Here is a 17002-nt window from a genome sequence, read left to right on the forward strand (position 1 = left end):
CTAATGTCTAACACATGTTTCTAATTGTGCTCCCCTCCCAAGTGCATTTAAACACTCCTACTTCCTTTCCGCCATCACTTTACTACCAAGATGACGTTTGGCTTATTTTGCCTCGCCCATTGTGTTGAAATGTTCTCTGACTGTGAGTCTATAACCTTGCCCTGTGTTTTTTGAAGTTGCGATTTCTTGTGTAACAAATTTGGACAAAAATATTCACTGTGTGACATAGTCTCCCTATTTCATCACATCCCTGAAAGATTATTACACCAAAGTATCCAATCAGTTGCTCTGATTGTATCCTGCATATAGCAGGGGTAATAACTGATCATTCTTCTACTAATTTTGTAAATTTGCTTTTTAAAAAAAATATTGGCAACCAGTCCAAGGTGTAGCTACCACACCTCTCGCTCAGCCATATAAGCAGATAAGCAATATAGAATGGATTAACAATTTTATATAGATTGTTATAGTCAGAAAATCAGTGATTAATGCGTAAAACAGTACCACTGCGAAAGTTATTAAATGTTTTATTATTATTGTATTGAATTAAGTACCGGTATTTGATCCTCAAGCAAAACATAAGTTGATAGAGAAGCTAGATGGCAAGCACAGCAGAAACGCAGCGTGATATGAGAGTGCACGTGTGTGGCCCCAGGGACCTTTTTTTTTTGGTGAAAGGCATATGTCACCATAAAGTGCAATTGCACATCCGCTACAGTAGGTGGCAGTGGCTCTCTCATTGTAAAGAGTGTGCAAGGCATATTGGCTCCTCTGCAGAGGTGTACAATTAATTACAAAGCAGAAATTTCATTGACAAATGATTATAAGTCAGGCGGAGAGTTTGGGGGAGGGGTGTCAGGGACGAATTCATTTCTTCTTCCTGGGGGAAGGTGTAACAAAAATAATTTGCAAACCACTGCACTAGATTCACACACAGCTCAGTTAGGAGGGATTTGGACCAACTTCCCCTTACAGAATCTCTCCAAATCTTAAAACGTGTCTTGCCTTCCGCTTGGAAACTTGAAACTTCATCTCCCTCAACAGCTTTTCGTTTGAGTTGAGGTTAGGAGACTGATGAGATGCCTTTATGACCTTACAGTGGATATAAAACATTCTACCAGATGTCTGTTTTTTGGGGATACAAAAAAAAGAGACCAAGAGAATTTTTCCAACATTAATGTAAGCTTTATTGTGACCTTGAGTCTGTACAAATCAATAAAAAAGATCTGTTCAGTCCCTATGATTGAACAGAGAACACACAACTTTGGAGATATAATATGTAAAATATATTTTTTTAGCATCTCAGTTGTAAACATGCATCATCCCACAAACAAGAGTGGGTAGTTCAGCAATTAGCATTTGCACAGAAACTATAATTGCTTGCTCAGAAAAACAAAAATCTGTCATATCAATCAATACCCTGTTGTCCGAAACTGAGACATTTAATTTTTTGGAAATATTTCTTACATTTTGGTAAAGACAATAAAACATGAGATGACAAAATAACTAAATCCAAAACCAACCAACACTTTTCTTACTGATCTAAAACACACAAAAAACAGTATTTATAAAATACTACTCTAATCAATTTCTGTAATCTCGTACTTTCGATTCTATATTAACATGAAAATCATTAATAAAACGAAACACTTTCCTTCCAGTTAAAAATTTCAAATCAAATCATCCACATGCTTCCATTTATTTGCTTATGATAGCGGAAGCCTATTTGAGCTACACTCTTGACTGGTCACCAGTCACAATGCATTGATCCCAAGCAATATGCATGAAATTCAACAACGCAATTCAACAATGTGCGGACATTCCCGATTTTAAATATTATTTTCGAAATTGAATGGTTTTATTGGGAGGGCTCCATGGTGGGGGCGGACTGTCTCGCAGTATCACTTGGATTTGCCTTTCTTCTCTCTGTCGCTTTTGTTGCGTATCCTTCTTTGCCTGTTTTTAACAAGAAAATCAATACTGTAAAGTGCTCCCTAACAGTCATATACAGTTCTGCTATAACGTGACATGTCAACGAGTTGATTTGAAACAGGTAAGAAACTGTACTGACCAGCCACTGTTCAAACATCTCTATAGCCATTTTATCCTTTTCCTCTTGGATATATTGATCCTCCTGTGCTTTATTCCTGTTCTCCTGGCGTTCTGATGACACTTTTTTGTATAGGGCATCTGTCTTCTTCTCGCACCTGGGAAGATGATTAAATGGTTGACAGATAATGATGTTCAGTTGCCACTTTCACACATTATAGAAGGGAGGGAGAGAGAGAGAGAGAGGAGGGTTGATAGATAGATAGATAGTGTCCAAACTACGGCCCGGGGAGCATTTGTGGCCCCGCTGCATACACTAAAAATGACATTTGCTGCTAATGAATTTGTTTTATATAGACGTAGAGCTTTTCTAAATATACAAATGAACTGTTTTCAACTAAACGAGTCACTTTTCTCTTTATAACACGTAAAGATGATTCATATTTACAAGCAAAAATGGTTTCCTCCATTTTCTGATCTGTGTCAAGGGTCTAAATGGTGAAAATATCACATGAATGATTCCCAAGTAACTGCTTTTGAAATGGTCATCTTAAGACAGATTGCTCCTGTTCAGTGCAGGGACTGATATTTTCGGGTGGGACCCTGGAACCCAGCCAAAATATTTAGGATTTTACCCGATTTTTGATTTCCTTACAGAGAGATATTTCACAAGGGCAATGCTTTTGAACTTACCAGTTTGAAAAAGCTGATTTGCTGTCTCTCTTTCTTCCTTCCTCCTCCTCCTGCTTCTTCAGTGCAAGTTTCCTCTCAGTCTCTCTGTGTTGTCGATACTTTTCTCTGAGTAATTCATCATTCCTATGCTTCCATTGATAAAACACCTGCCATAACATTCGTTACAATTAGATACAGAATACTTTGGGTAGCTTTTTTTTCCCCCCTGCTCAGTTTTGAAATATAAACATAATTGGTCATATGGGTGAAAATTATTTGCAATTAATAACTGTGCGAAGTTTGGAGCTTAAGCTTGTTTGCTACCTTCACTTTTGTTTTCAGTTACCAGATACTTTGCAAGAAAAAACTAATGATTTTTAGGTAAATATTACAATTGGTTTATAATAACAAATGTCAATATGTCCAAATATTTTTGATTCCCTTAAAATTGAGATACTCTCCAAATTTCAATCGCATTGAAGGATTTCAGATGTTTCTTTTTCATATCCATTGTAGTGGATCTCATTTGTATCCTCCTACGAAGGGTGTACTTTTCAGATGAACGCATGACAATTGTACCTTTTCAGCTGCTATCTTTTTTTCCTCTACCTCTTCCACCACTCTTTGCTCTTTCCTCATTCTATGCTTGTCTTCCTTTGATTTCGCTTTGAGCATCACGTCTTTCTTTTCTTTCCAAGCCTCATATGACGAGGCAGCATCTTTCTTTTTTTCCTCTTCTCTCTGTTTGGTTTGGGGGACAAAGTCAGCAATGTGCATAAAGTGAAAACATTTACCACGATTTTGTTTTACCGTAGTCTGGCAGAGATGTCCACTGTGCTGAGAGGTTCTTATCTTCTCAGCTGCTCACCTTTTTATTTTCTTCTTGCAGAATCTTCTCTTTGTGCAAGTTCTCAGAAGACTTTTCCTTTTTCTTTTTGAGCCATTCCTTGGAGGAACACAAATACGATTTGTACTGACTGACATCAAATATTCAAATGCCTTCTTCTGAAACTAACACAAAAACACTGTGCACTCAGTAGTTTTGTGTGTGTGTGTGTGGATAAAGACAAGATATATGGCATTGTCCTACTGACCTGGTAAACAGTGGCCCTGAGAGAATCGGCAGCATGTGGTTGACAATCTTGGGAAACTTTACAATCCAGAATTTTGAGAGTTCCCAGATACCTTGATTCTACCTTCTTCGTGTTGGGTCTCTGAGACTGAGAACTGGACGCCCTGAATGATATGAAATTAAAGAAGGACGCTTAAGTCACAAAGCTTTTTCACAAATATACAGTAAGTTGGATAATATTACTGACCTGATATCAGATTTGTTTTGAACTTGAGTGACTTCAGCAACAGAGTGTTCTTCCGGCTCTTGCTGAAAAAAAGAAAGAAGAAGAACCTTATAAAATTAAACAGAAAATATCACAAAGGATCCACAGAAAAGGCACATCATGACATAACATCTTACAATGGACTCTTTCAAAGATTTGGAATATATCCTCTGTAAATCTTTGGTGTCGCCTAACGTGAGGCCATCTTAAAAACAATAGAAATACAAATTAGAAAATGCTGCTTGATACAGAATCAATTTAAAATGTGATGTTTGACTGCTCACTTGAATCAGATGAATCCGCACAGCATTCATCTGTCAACTAACAACAGCACACGTGACAATTAGATATTTTTGACACATATACTTGATAACATGTTGTGATCATACTCGCCTGGCATAACATTGGACTACTTTGTTTCTCTGTTAAGGTACTAATTTACCAATGTTTATTAATGAGCATTTGATATCTTTTGTGAAAAAAAAAGGGCCATTAATTGATTCTTATTCATCGATTATCAGCAATTTTCTGCAATACAGAACTGCACTACTTTGTGGTTCCAAGGGTAGGTGAGATGATAGATAGAAAATAAATAATAACACTGTGCAATATGCAAATGTGAAACATAAAACAACGCACGTGGGGACTGCTGCTCCTTGTCATGATCCTTTCAGGAGCTAAGATGTCAGTGACGTTGCAGATATTGGTGGCAAGGGGAGCTGATGGTGAAGTTTCTGTTGTCTCTGTCACGTGAATGTTCAATCCCACAGTTCTTTGTCTAGGTTTGGGTTTGGGAGTCTCCTTCTCGATACCTACATATATATATATATGCAGAACGGAACAGGTGAGCATGTGTGTGTTTGAATGTAAAGTATTTGTTTTAGAATGGTGTAAACAGACCAGAGGTCATCACACATTTAAGGTCAGCGTCTAATGAAGCCCCGAAGCGATCTTCACAACCTGTGTCTCCACTCTCTGCTCTACTTTCAGGCCTAATGGGCGCTGGAGATATACTGCTGTGGAAAGGTAAGGGAAAGTCCAGAGGAGCATCGTGTGACGGGGATAACAGGGATTTAATGGATTTGTCTTTTGTGGGACAACGGCTGGCCACTTTTACAGCATCATTATTATACTGTTTGTCGTCTTCCCTTGATAACTGACAACTGTTTGTAGTATCGTTTTCACGCTGCGGTGCAATTGTATCTTCATCCACAGAAATTCGTTTTAGGGATTTCAAGAAAGAAGTCCTTTTTTTTGTCTCTTGTTTTTCATCGTCATCAGAGAAGTCAAAGTCGTTGATTCTGCTTTTATTCTTGCTGGCTTTGAATGCGTCAGACCTGTTTTTTCTTGATTTAAGGAGGTTGTCCAAGAAATCTGTGGCATACAGAAAATTACAAATGTATTTAATACCAATTTACGCTTTAAGCATAACAAGCATACCAAAAACAATACTCTATAGCTAGTGTATTGCTGATGCCCAAGAGAGCAAATAGTTTGGGAAATGGGAATGTATTACACATTTTTAACAATGCAATAAAGACACATGCAATAATAGAATACAGTATGTTTAGGGTCCTGTTTAGGCAGGGTTGAGGCGTGCTTTCATTAGGCTTTTTAGGCGAAAAGACGCCAAACAGACACAATGGAAGCTGCAAATCACATCTTACAATTTAATTAATCAAACGTCGAAAAATGAAATGTGTTAACAGTTGTGCAATTCGTCTTACCATCGCTATCTTCATACACATTTTCGGAATATAGAATTGTTGTTGATTTTCTAGCTCTGACAGTGAGCGCAGCTTCAAGTTCATCCTGCAAAGACACAACAACGAATAGGTTAAGTCGCCCGAGTCCATTTTCCAAACGAAGTAACTAACCATCAATAATAATGCAGCGGCCTTTACCTGGAACGTTGTTCTTTTTGTTGTTTTGGGACTTTGCGAGTAAGCAAGAATGTCGAATGTTTGATTTGTCATGTCTGAAACTATAAACAGGCTTATTGGCTAAGACTTAGCATGCTCGCTACTTTTTGCTAGAGAGTCCGCAGAGTTGCTCATTTACATGGCTGACATGATTTACAGATATCACTGTACGTATAGTCGTTCCTACAAATATCAAATAGCTGTTTGATTCATTCCAATGTAACGGATGGATGGCTAATGTGTGAACGTCCAAAAGCTACCGTGGAAATGCCATTGTGTTGACGGTAACCTAGGGAGACGCGGTTTCCGGTTTGTCATTGCGCATGCGCGTTGCAGTCTTTGTAGAGAGTTTTTTTTTTTTTTTTTTTACACGATGGAGTTTATGGGGGGTGGGGTATACAGCATCGTTGTGCCGCCGGATTACGTTTTTAAATTTTGTAAATAAAAACAAAATCTCCCTCCCATTCGGCTGGCTCTGGGTGAGGTGGTATTTCTGGACTTGTTTTTATCTCTATTCTGGATTGTTCTATTATCCGTTGGGCATAATTTTAATTGGGTAGCTTTAGGTATTTGGTATTCTTACTGCTGATAATGTCATTGTGTGCATTGCATCTTGTCCTATTTCCCCTCACGGAACAATAAAGGGATAACAAAACATAGCAAAACATTATGTAATTTTACTGATAAATTTACCCTCAACATTTATTTTAAACAAAAAACATGGAAATGTTGCCGGAGTTATCATTTAAAAATAAATCCTTTAACAATGGGCAATTGTGAACAGTTTATCATTCACAATAGCAACTTGGAAGCAATTTAGGGTTCAGTGTTGTGCACAAGGCATTTTGACAGCAGATAAATTAAAAAAAATGTATATTACATACAGTGCATATGGCTAAAAACAGAAGTATGGTCTGAAGGCCTTCAACACCCACGGCCTTTCCTTTTGAGGACTAACTGTTCAGTTACCTGGAGATACAAATCAATTTGATGCTTTGCTTCCACAATATCCTCCTCATGGTCATGAGTATGGTGAATGGTGACTTTCTATTTCAGCAACCTAAGGTGCACTGCCACGCACTTGAATGTGAGGCGATTTCACAGAGCCTGCTGGGCCATGCTGCACAAGGCAATCATGTGTTCTGCAAATGCTGGCGCTTATAGTTGTGATGTCTGCAAGATCAAGGCGTATGTACCCACACTTACTGCAACCCTGTTAACGCAAAAATGTTAACTCTGAAGCAGTAGGCCTCCCCATGATCGCTGCTGATCTAAAGCTAAGAGGACAGAAATGGACTATTGCATTGATGTTTGAAGCATAACCAGTAACCACACTTGCGTGTCTGTTTAAAATGAGTGTTTTTGTAGACATCCTGTGTTTTGCCATTGTTAAAATGGTTACAATTTGAGACAAAAGCATTGATTGTAGCAATATAGTCAACACTGGAGATTCTTCATTGAGATGTTTAAAAAACTAAACAAAATTGAAGCGGAACATACCTTTAATGTTAAATAAAATTACAAGATAATAAGTCATCACATGATGACAGTCCAGGCTTACAGGTACTTTTTCTTGAGTAACCTTTTTAACAAGACTCACTCATGACTTGTCTCAGACTGCAAAATAATATTACTAAGAAATTAAGTGAAATTAGCATATGGCCTGTGAGGCATTTTGTCCAAACGAGGGTACATTTAATTATGAAATATGTGAAACATTTTTAATTAAAATTATGTAAGATTATCCACTGTATAATTATGGTGATTACACAAAACACATTTCCCTCTTAAAACTAGGTTGCAGACCAAAAGATGAATGCTGTGTATGAGCAACAATCGTGTATATTCAATAGGAGTATCTTATCTGATACATTCACCCTTTGCTTTTTTAAATTTTATTTATTTTTTCTAAAATAGCTCAGTATTGTACATTCGGTAATGTCATCATCATTGCTTTTTTTTTTTGTATGTGGGTGAGAATGTGTATGTGTGTGTGTGTGTGCGTGTATTCGTTAGTTCACCAAAAACCTATTAAAAAAAAAATCCCATACCGTTCACCTAAATCGAACACCGCCGTCAGGAGACCCGAGGAAGGACCAAAGAAAACAAAGGAGGTTGAAATCCAGCACCGACCAGACACCACCCACCGGGCCACCAACCAGAGTTCTTCACCAACCCCAGAAACATCTAAATTCCAACAAATCCAAAAAATCAGGGAGACCTCAAGAGACCAAAGGAGAGACTGAGGAAAGGAAGGAGGGACAAACGAAGCAGAGTGAGATCCACAGACACCAGCCTCCACCGATTCAATGACCTGAGGAGAAAGCAGATTGTGTCTGAGTTTCGATAGATGCTGGTGTGGTGGATCTGGCATGCATGAAAATCTCCACCAAAGAGGGGAGCCGTCGACCCCTGCCAGGACAGAGCAAGCGCAACACCTCAGGGCCCCCCAGGCCGCGGCAGCGCCAAAGGACGACCCCCGGGCCCCGCCAGGGCCACCGGCCGGAGAGCAAACCCAGGAGCAGGAGCGCCCCCCACCCCAACACTTGGGAGCATTCACATTCACCCTTTGCTAATAACTAAGTAGCATACAGTATGTGCTTTATTTCACTAAGTTAAACATATCTTCAAAAACTGATCATTACACAAGGCTATATCATAGTATACATACATTCATAGTGTATTCATATAGTGTGTGCGTGTGTGTGTACATAAATTATATATGCAATACAATATATCATACCAAAATGTTTTCATTTTCGAACATTCTGACAGCCTGACCTTGAAAAACAAGAGCTTCAGTTTGGGTTCAACGAAGTGAGGGACGTCATAAAGAGTGAAATCCTTGTACCTCCCAAAATAAATTTTTCAGGAGACCCAAAAAAAAACCATGTTTGTTCAGCCATTAACACTGCATTGTCAAAGACAATTTATCATTTTCAACTCTTTAGATTTGTCAATAAAAAACAGCACGCACACGTATGGATTGACCTATAGTATAGACTGTGAAAAAATATGACATTTACTAAATTTTTTACATAGGTGTTGACCCAATGCCAGCAATTGTATTCCAAAACACACTGGAATTAGAACAGTAAAAAATAGGAGAAGTATCTTTTAATGAATGCTGACATGGAGCAGGTGTTATCTGTGCAACACACACTTTGGGAGGACGTTCAGCTCCAGTTGAGCATGGGCAGGTGGCTTCCCTCTCCTAGTCAACAGGTGGCGCTGGTGGTTCTCTTCCACCCCTCTACAACACATAATAACTGTCAGGATGGGTGTGAAGGTGCGTTGTTCTTTAAGTATTATACTCAAATATGGATAATTCCAAACATCCGGGCATTTCTGATACATGCTGAAAACAAATAGTGTATTGTATTGCTTTTTCCTGTGACTATCTTACAAATCAGGCAGATTGTTATACAGTAGTGGTCAAATGACATTTCATTACATTTTGAAATCAAAATAATCCTCACAAATCAAATTCCAATGATCCTAGGTCTAATGTTTTTTTTTTTTAATGAGTGGAGAGCATCTTTTCACAGAATAAGATCTTGTGACGTAAAATCGGAATTGTCAATACACTTTGGATTCAATCTGATTCATAATTTCTGTCAGTTTCACATTAGAATGTTAATAAAAACTTTAATTAAATTGGATTTATGTCCGTGCTCTGGCAGATCCCGTTCCAAACATTGAAAATGTTCTTAAGGTGAGGTCGTTATGTTTTTGATGGGCTAAATTCTTCGGCTATTTCAGCACAGCTCAGGCCAAGCTCAGATTTTAAAATGTAGCTATTTTAAAATCAGTGATTACAGTAGACAAGCAATAATATCTTCAAACTTATTTCTTATAGTTATAAGGCATTTGCTCTCAAATCTATTTATTTATAGAAACCATTTAAAAATTGTGGTCTCATTTTTTTAGCTTAAAAACAAAACAATTTTAACACTTGTGTACTCACTTTCTATAGTAAGTAAGCGTATGCACAGACAGCGTTGTGCTATGCAGTCATTCCCAACCATAATTGCACTTTAATTTTTTTTTTTTACTACAAATCATGTATCTTTTGTTCATCAAGGCAACATACAGTTTACCGGCAAATGACATTCAGAATAGATTTGTGTTCAATTGAACAAGCCTAGGTTTCACTCAAGCAAGTAAATTTGTTTGTAAATTGCGATGGTATCATTAGTTCAGTGCACCGTTTATACTTTTTGCGAAATTTTTCTCTGGTGGTGTGATTTGAGATTTCTTCTAATGTTATGCATGTACCTTGGATCCACACTGGTATAATGAATGGCATCGCTTCATCCTCAACATGAATTCATTTTATTCAGTAAAACAGACTATTCAAAGACAGACTCTTACACACGCCACCCATCCACTTTCCATGGTAATTAGAGATAAACTAAATGAGGATACGAGTAAAACTTACATTGCGGGGTTCGGTGGGTTTTCCAGTGGAGGGGGAACCTCTGAGGGTAGAAGGCCGCAGCAAGAACAGGATCACAGCTAGTACCATCCATCCCATCATAATAACGGGGAGGGTCATCGCTTCTCCACCAATGAGCGACCCCCCATTCGGCCCAGGCACTGGACACAAACACACAATACTGCTTTGGTGCTATTCTACGTGCCAACATTGAAATACGCTTGCATTAAGATGTCATACGCACATTCCAAAGGGCACTCCGTGTCTGTGCAGTAGGATTGAGAATTTCGGAGCTAGAAGTGAAACGATGGAATGAATAAAACAGAAAAGACCGATTACCACTGCAGTGATGATGCTGTTTGACAAAAAGGTATGTGACAAAAACATTGTAATATCAAGGGAAAGTCCATTTATTTCAAGAATTTGTTTTTAAAAAAATGATGCTTGTATGTTATACAAGTTCACCAAATATTTCAAACATTTATTAGTTCCAATTCACAAAATTTGAATACCATGACGAAGTTCCCAAAGTATCAATCTTGTCAGCTAGTTAATGCAAAACAGGACCACTGACTTGACAGTTTTGCAGAAAACCCATCACTGACCCCCTCCATACGGAAGAAAAATCTCAAAAGAAGCTGGATGCTCATACAGCGCTGTGTCAAAGTACATTAACAGATTGTTAGGAGGAAAGGGAAAATGTGGCCGCCGGCAAAGTTGCACAAGTGAAAAGAATGACTGTAGTCTTGAGAGGATTGCAAAGGGGAGCTTCATAAGGGGTTTACTGAGGCTGGTACCAGTGCATCAAGAACCTGAACCAACGCCAGAAGCATCTGTGCTGGGTTGAGGAGAATGAGTATTAGTCTGCCAGCCCACAGTTTTAAATCCAGGTTTTCAAGGTCCCAGAGTCCGGAGGAAAGCTGGAGAAGCACAAAAGTCAAGCTGCTTAAAGTCCAGTGTGACGTTTGCACAGTTAGCAATGGCTTTTAGAGCAATGTCATTTGCTGATGTGGGTCTATTGGTCTTATCACGTCCACAAGTCAACGTAGCTGCCGAGCAGGAAATTTCAGAGTACTTCAATGCTTCCCACTGCTGACGAGCTTCTTGGACACAATGATTTTATTTTTCAGCACAAAGATTTGGCACCTGCCCACAAAGCCAAAACTGCCATGGAATTACAGTGCTTAATTGAAAACAAATACAAGCTTGAAATATTTTACTTTATGTGAGGTAGAATAGTATAAAAATCAAGTTTCATTTAAGGAAAAAAAATATTAAAGTAAATGGACTTTTCCCTCAATATTCTAATTTTTTTTTTTTGGTGCAAATACCTGTTCTAGTTCTTCCAGTAAAAACATTAACGGTTACAGCCATCACAAACAATTACCCGTACAGCTAATGCTGAGCCATCAACTTACCATATCACTTAACCTAATTAGGGTCACGCATAAATTGCATCCAATCCCAGCTGACATTGAGTAAAAGGAGGGGTACCACCCTACTTTGGTCGCCAGCCAATCACAGCGTGTACACAGACATTTTTTTATTTTTATATATCACTTACAAGCATACAGAGGTCACCCACTTTATATACATAACACTAAAGGAAAGTTCGATTTTCCACGTTTGGCATTAGCTATTGTCTTTAGGTTGCACATTACGTGAAAAACTGCTTGCTAAAATTACTTTGTGCATGTACAAAATGTTATAAATGGCATTGGTTATATTGTACTGGGCAGTTTATTATTTTCCCTTGCCAAGACTTCCATGACAAAAACCCTAAGAAAATATTAAACAGTAAACATTTTATTCTACAGTTGGTAACAGAGCCTCAAAACATGTTGATGCATTACATAGTGTTTGAACTGAACTTAGAATTTTGGTTTTACTTTTGAGACATACTGTATCATTCATATTTTCCTGGGTTTTTCCCCCCCACTTTTGCATAAATATGACAGTGGTCAACTGTGACGAATGTTAAAACGTTTAATATTAAGTCTTCATGAGGGCAACATTTTGATTCTTAAATGGACTATTTCCTTTTAAGAGGTTCCACGGTAGTTATTTGGACAACGCCCTTCGACAAGCCGCACAAATAGCCTTGGAGCGTCTTTTCTTTTTCAAGCCAGCTGCATCTTGCCATACAAGTTACACAAGTACAGGACGACGACGTCACCGGAAAGCTGACAACCCACTGTTAATTATAGTTAGCAATATTGCATGTTCTAACTATACCTTTATTAAAAGCCTACGGGGGGGGGGGGTCCACATCTTAAAGCAGCTCTCAAGGTAATCATTGAGCAGGAACCAGGATGTTGTCTCAGTGTGACTTGGCACCATCCCATTTGTTTATCCTTTTTTGATAATTCAATTTAGCTTACAGCAGAAACTAAACACTTCTTTATACAACGAAAACACTCTCCTTTTCATCCCGATCCAATTGGGCATGTCACGGTCCAACACTTACCAGGCCGATGAGGCGCCTCATTGCGCTCTCATAGCTGCAGATGCACTCACAAGGGTCAAAGCCCCCTTCTGCCATGTCTTCAAATGTGACGTGACCTGAGAACAAAGCAGAAAGATTCCAAACGGGACAAACATAAAGCAAGTGGAAACCCAAAACTCCTGCTTGTCAGCGCAGTGCACTGTAGTTGTGTCACAGACACATACACGCGCACAAAGACTGGGGGAGGAGTTAGGAAGCATAAGCATGTGTAACAATTACTTGATTAGGAGTGCCACATCTTTAACAGAACTGACTCATGGCATTTTAAGTATTGTTGTACTGTCCTTGAATCGCATCACGCTCTATGTATCGAGATATGTATTGAATGAATGGTTTTGCTTTTTAAAGAGGCATTGCAGCCTTGCTGGAACGTGGTGGCCATCCACAAGGCATACACTTTTCCATCCATCTTGACCATGCAAGGTTGCACAGCACTCATTAGCAAACAATCTGATGCTGAAAAGAATACCTATGCATCATTGGCTGCTACGGGCATAAAAAGGGAGAAACTAATAATAATAATAATAATGATAATAATATGGCATGCCACTTTTTGAGCTGCATGCTGAAGACTTCAGCAAAATGCATGTGCGTAGACGGCAAAAAAACTTAAAAACAAAGGATGCCAGCACAATGTGCTGAATACAGCTAAGTACAACTTTATGCAATTATGACAAGGAACCTGGGAATAAACATTTGGTTTATTTTCAACATAATTCCTTGACACCTGTCAGAAAGTAAGTGTGTGTGTCTTTTTATATTGTATAACTTGTGGTTGAACTGCATCTCTCCATCCAGTCATCCAGGAATTTAAATTTTGTTCAATCTCCTCAAGCAGGTGCACGTGTACTTAATGAAACGTCCTGCGAGTGGATGTTTGGAGTGTTCTTTTTTTAAAAGGGATACTTGACTAATTGAGCCATTTTCAACAGTAAGAATTTAATATTTTGTTGCTGTCGAATGAAGATGACATCACCTGTGCTGAGTGAATAGGTGACGACCGATCACGGCTCAGTATGATGACCAAACCTAGAAAACAGGTGAGCCATGATTGGCATTCATTGCCTATTTACACACAGCACAGCTGATGTCATCTTCAGATGACAAGTGACAAAATTAGTTTTTAATGCTTTTTTTCCCCCTCTGAAGCTTCAATTGTGTAATATCCAAAGATGGTTGACCTGTTTTCCTGTGAAATATTTAAAGAGATATTGTCAGAAAACTATGCAAGAAATGTTATTAAATATAACTGTTCTGATTGTCTCAATAAGTTACAAAAAAAGTTTTTTAAAAAGGTATTAAATTGTTCACGAAACATAATGAAGTTATCACAATTATAGACAAAATATCTTCTTTCTGTTGAAAATGGCTCAATGAGTCAAGTACTCCTTTAACGTGTCATAACGGTACATTTGAGAGAGACGACGGTCAGTTCGTGTGGAAACAACAGGGAAAAGTCATGCTCGGTACCGCTGAAATTCAAGGTAATTTTAGCATAAACAATTATTAAATTCAACACTTAACATAATTTTCCAATTAACTAGCGTCTCGCTAGCCTAACTAAACAACAGCTGGGAAAATCCAAACAAAATGAGGTTTACGGAACTTTAATAACAATAACGGGACTAGAAACTGACGAACAAAAACTTACTTTGGGTTTTGCAGACCAGAATTCACATTTGAGTGTAGCGAGGAGCTTACCGATGTCTTCTCACACAGAACAGCTGGTTTGATGTATCACATCACCGCAACGTTTGTGTTTGCTGCACGTGAGCAAAGTTGCCATTCTTTACGACATACATCCGGGAACCGGGGTGGGGGAGAGGGGCGACAGGAGGAGGGGGTTGCAAACAAAAGCATCTCATTGGTCAATTGGCCTTGCAAATAAGGACTGCCGTCCAATCACAGTGGAGCACGAGTGTAGCGAATAGAAAATAAACAGGCACCAGCCAAACAAAAGTACTGTAATCCTATCAACAGTTGATAACATCAGATGAAGAACGTTTTTTAATATCCAATTAATATGTAACCTTTTTGCACGATGTAACAAAATCAAACAAATAAACATGTCATATATTTATGAATGAATGCTGCCACACAGCTCACAACCAATGAACAAAATCTCATGCATGCTTCCATATTCAACAACTAGTGGACGTACATTTGGTACCTGGACCTTAACTGATTTAAAACGCCTATTGTTAACATGACTATCACGTAGCAACACTAACTAGTACACATCATCTGGTGCAGTCAATAAATAAATAAACAAACATTTAAAACATGACCAAGAACAAAGCATTTAAGAGACGTGCTCACCGGAAACGCTGATGCTTTGATACAGATGGCTTTGATACAACTGCGGCTGTGGTGAAACCAAGCACTATATAAGTAAAGTTGAGTTGAGTTGAGGATGGAAAGAAATGTTATTGCGGCAAAGTTTTTTATATTATACATTTAGAACACATAAAATTTGTTTGAGTTAATTATTGAAGTCATGTAAATAATTACAATTGAAAATCTTAATCGCCTGACGCGATTTAAAAAAGATTATTAAAAATTAGGGGTGTCAGGCGATAACATTTTTTTTTTTTATTAATGGCATGACTTCACTAGTTAAGTCACGATTAATCACAAATTTATATTTGTTCTAAATGTACAATAAAAAAAATTCTAGGTTTTCACACTCTTAACAAAAGGGGGGAAAAAATTTAACTAATAGAAATAGTTAAAATTATTATTTTTACGTCTATAGCCGTCAATGGCAGATAATTAGTTAATTTTCACCAGTTTTAAAGATTCAAAACCACAGGAAAATGATACTTTTATCACTGGAATTGTCTTTAAAACGTTATACTACAACTAACCGCTGTTTAAAATGTGGCTAAATACCTCCAGGTTGTCTGCAGAAAAGTTTAGTGTGAGGTTTGCCTTCAAACTTTGGGGTGTTATAAGTATCATGGTGACGGTGTATGCGCACTATGCTAACATTTTCCATATATGCAGTGGTTTAGAAAAGTGCCTGAGCAAATAATTGACAAGAAAGGTACAAACGATTTAATTATAAAACAGGACAAAGAAGACTGAAAAATAATTTCAAGGTAGTATATACCATTTATGCACTCCAGGGTGAAGGCTGACAAACAAAATAATTCAATGCAAATGAAACTGTGAAAAGGTAGGTTTCTTTCAGAGTTCCTGGCCAGGCTTGGTTGAGCAGGTCAGACTACATATTGGTCATTTCATTTGGTCCATTAGAAAAAAGATGGGCCTTGTAACAAAGACAAGTCCAAGCCTAAGCACCTAAGACATAAAGATAGTTACCTTAAACATAAATTCAGAAAAATCTATTGTTTCATGCAGTGTCCTGTACTGATACTTAAAGCTGTTCATTAGTATTTACAAAGTGCATGTGTTTGAGCTAGTCATTGGGAGTGGATAATGTCCAGGACAATGGTGCCTTGACTTACGATTATAACTCAAAACACTTAACTCAAATCGTCTTTCTCCATTGAAATAAATGGAAATGCACTTATTACGTTCAGCCCCAGATTGTGCTCTTCATGGTATGCATGCTTTGGCCACTAGGGGCAGTATAATACAAAGAGTTGTAAACTAAACAAAATCAGTCGTAATATTCATTTTTCATTATGGATAAAGTATATCCCCTCTGACTATTATTAATTTGTGTGTGCAGGTTGCAGTTTGTTAAAATCTCTATTGCTTAAAGTGTTGCAAAACCACTGCAGAGGCAATTTGTTAGCTCGTCTATGGCATTCTGCATTGTGTGATAGCATTAAGCTAACAGACGTTCAAAAGGATGTGGTTGTTAAAAGTATTTTTTATTCATTTTATGTTTCACTTGCGAGAAAACTGAATGGCGAGAAACAGCTCAAAGCTTTCCTGAACTGCAAAACTGCTTCTCTCGCCATCCAACGCTCAAATTTGTTGCTCGCAAGTCTGGGAAAAATCAGCAAAGCAATGGCTTTTATCTTGAAAACCTCAAAAGTAGCATCTCTCGTAAGTCATGGTACCACTGTAAATGGAATATTGAGGAAAAGGCAAAGAGTCACATTGG

General features: G+C 38.1%; 2 protein-coding genes across 5 annotated transcripts; both read right to left on the minus strand.

Moving 5' to 3' along the window:
- Positions 1-1197: 1197 nt before the first annotated feature.
- Positions 1198-6342, minus strand: map9 (microtubule-associated protein 9). 3 transcript variants are annotated; one of them, XM_086083558.1, is made up of 13 exons: positions 5963-6342; positions 5786-5870; positions 4974-5432; positions 4698-4870; positions 4343-4379; positions 4196-4263; positions 4041-4102; positions 3816-3957; positions 3590-3667; positions 3301-3462; positions 2743-2888; positions 2072-2207; positions 1198-1956 (listed from the first exon to the last, which is right to left on the minus strand). In XM_086083558.1, the coding sequence occupies exons 1-13, from the start codon at positions 6032-6034 to the stop codon at positions 1837-1839; spliced, it is 1740 nt and encodes a 579-aa protein (XP_085939684.1). In that variant the 5' UTR covers positions 6035-6342; the 3' UTR covers positions 1198-1836. The 3 variants fall into 3 exon arrangements, with proteins under 3 accessions (XP_085939684.1, XP_085939683.1, XP_085939685.1); XM_086083557.1 differs by having other exon boundaries at positions 4959-5432; positions 5963-6329; XM_086083559.1 differs by lacking the exons at positions 4196-4263; positions 4343-4379 and having other exon boundaries at positions 4959-5432; positions 5963-6329.
- Positions 6343-8564: 2222 nt separating this feature from the next.
- Positions 8565-14750, minus strand: smim14 (small integral membrane protein 14). 2 transcript variants are annotated; one of them, XM_086083560.1, is made up of 5 exons: positions 14626-14750; positions 12886-12980; positions 10663-10711; positions 10422-10579; positions 8565-9233 (listed from the first exon to the last, which is right to left on the minus strand). In XM_086083560.1, exons 2-5 carry the CDS (start codon positions 12958-12960, stop codon positions 9195-9197), a joined length of 321 nt encoding a protein of 106 aa, XP_085939686.1. In that variant the 5' UTR covers positions 12961-12980; positions 14626-14750; the 3' UTR covers positions 8565-9194. The 2 variants fall into 2 exon arrangements, with proteins under 2 accessions (XP_085939686.1, XP_085939688.1); XM_086083562.1 differs by having other exon boundaries at positions 14576-14709.
- Between the last annotated feature and the right edge of the window lie 2252 nt (positions 14751-17002).

Source organism: Leptonotus elevatus, chromosome 8, assembly GCF_054856555.1.
Source record: "Leptonotus elevatus isolate MCC_2025b chromosome 8, RoL_Lele_1.0, whole genome shotgun sequence".
Taxonomy (NCBI): domain Eukaryota; kingdom Metazoa; phylum Chordata; class Actinopteri; order Syngnathiformes; family Syngnathidae; genus Leptonotus; species Leptonotus elevatus.

Bases quoted from the DNA above. Each gene is read 5' to 3' on its own strand.
- map9 (XM_086083557.1), bottom strand. From the start codon at position 6,034: ATGACAAATCAAACATTCGACATTCTTGCTTACTCGCAAAGTCCCAAA. The intron at 5,871-5,962 runs GTAAAGGCCGCT...GTGTCTTTGCAG, and splicing joins CAAAAAGAACAACGTTCCAG to GATGAACTTGAAGCTGCGCT. The intron at 5,433-5,785 runs GTAAGACGAATT...TGTATGCCACAG, and splicing joins TGTGTATGAAGATAGCGATG to ATTTCTTGGACAACCTCCTT.
- smim14 (XM_086083560.1), bottom strand. From the start codon at position 12,960: ATGGCAGAAGGGGGCTTTGACCCTTGTGAGTGCATCTGCAGCTATGAG. The intron at 10,712-12,885 runs GTAAGTGTTGGA...TTTCACTTCTAG, and splicing joins TGAGGCGCCTCATCGGCCTG to CTCCGAAATTCTCAATCCTA. The intron at 10,580-10,662 runs GTGCGTATGACA...GTTTGTGTCCAG, and splicing joins CACGGAGTGCCCTTTGGAAT to TGCCTGGGCCGAATGGGGGG.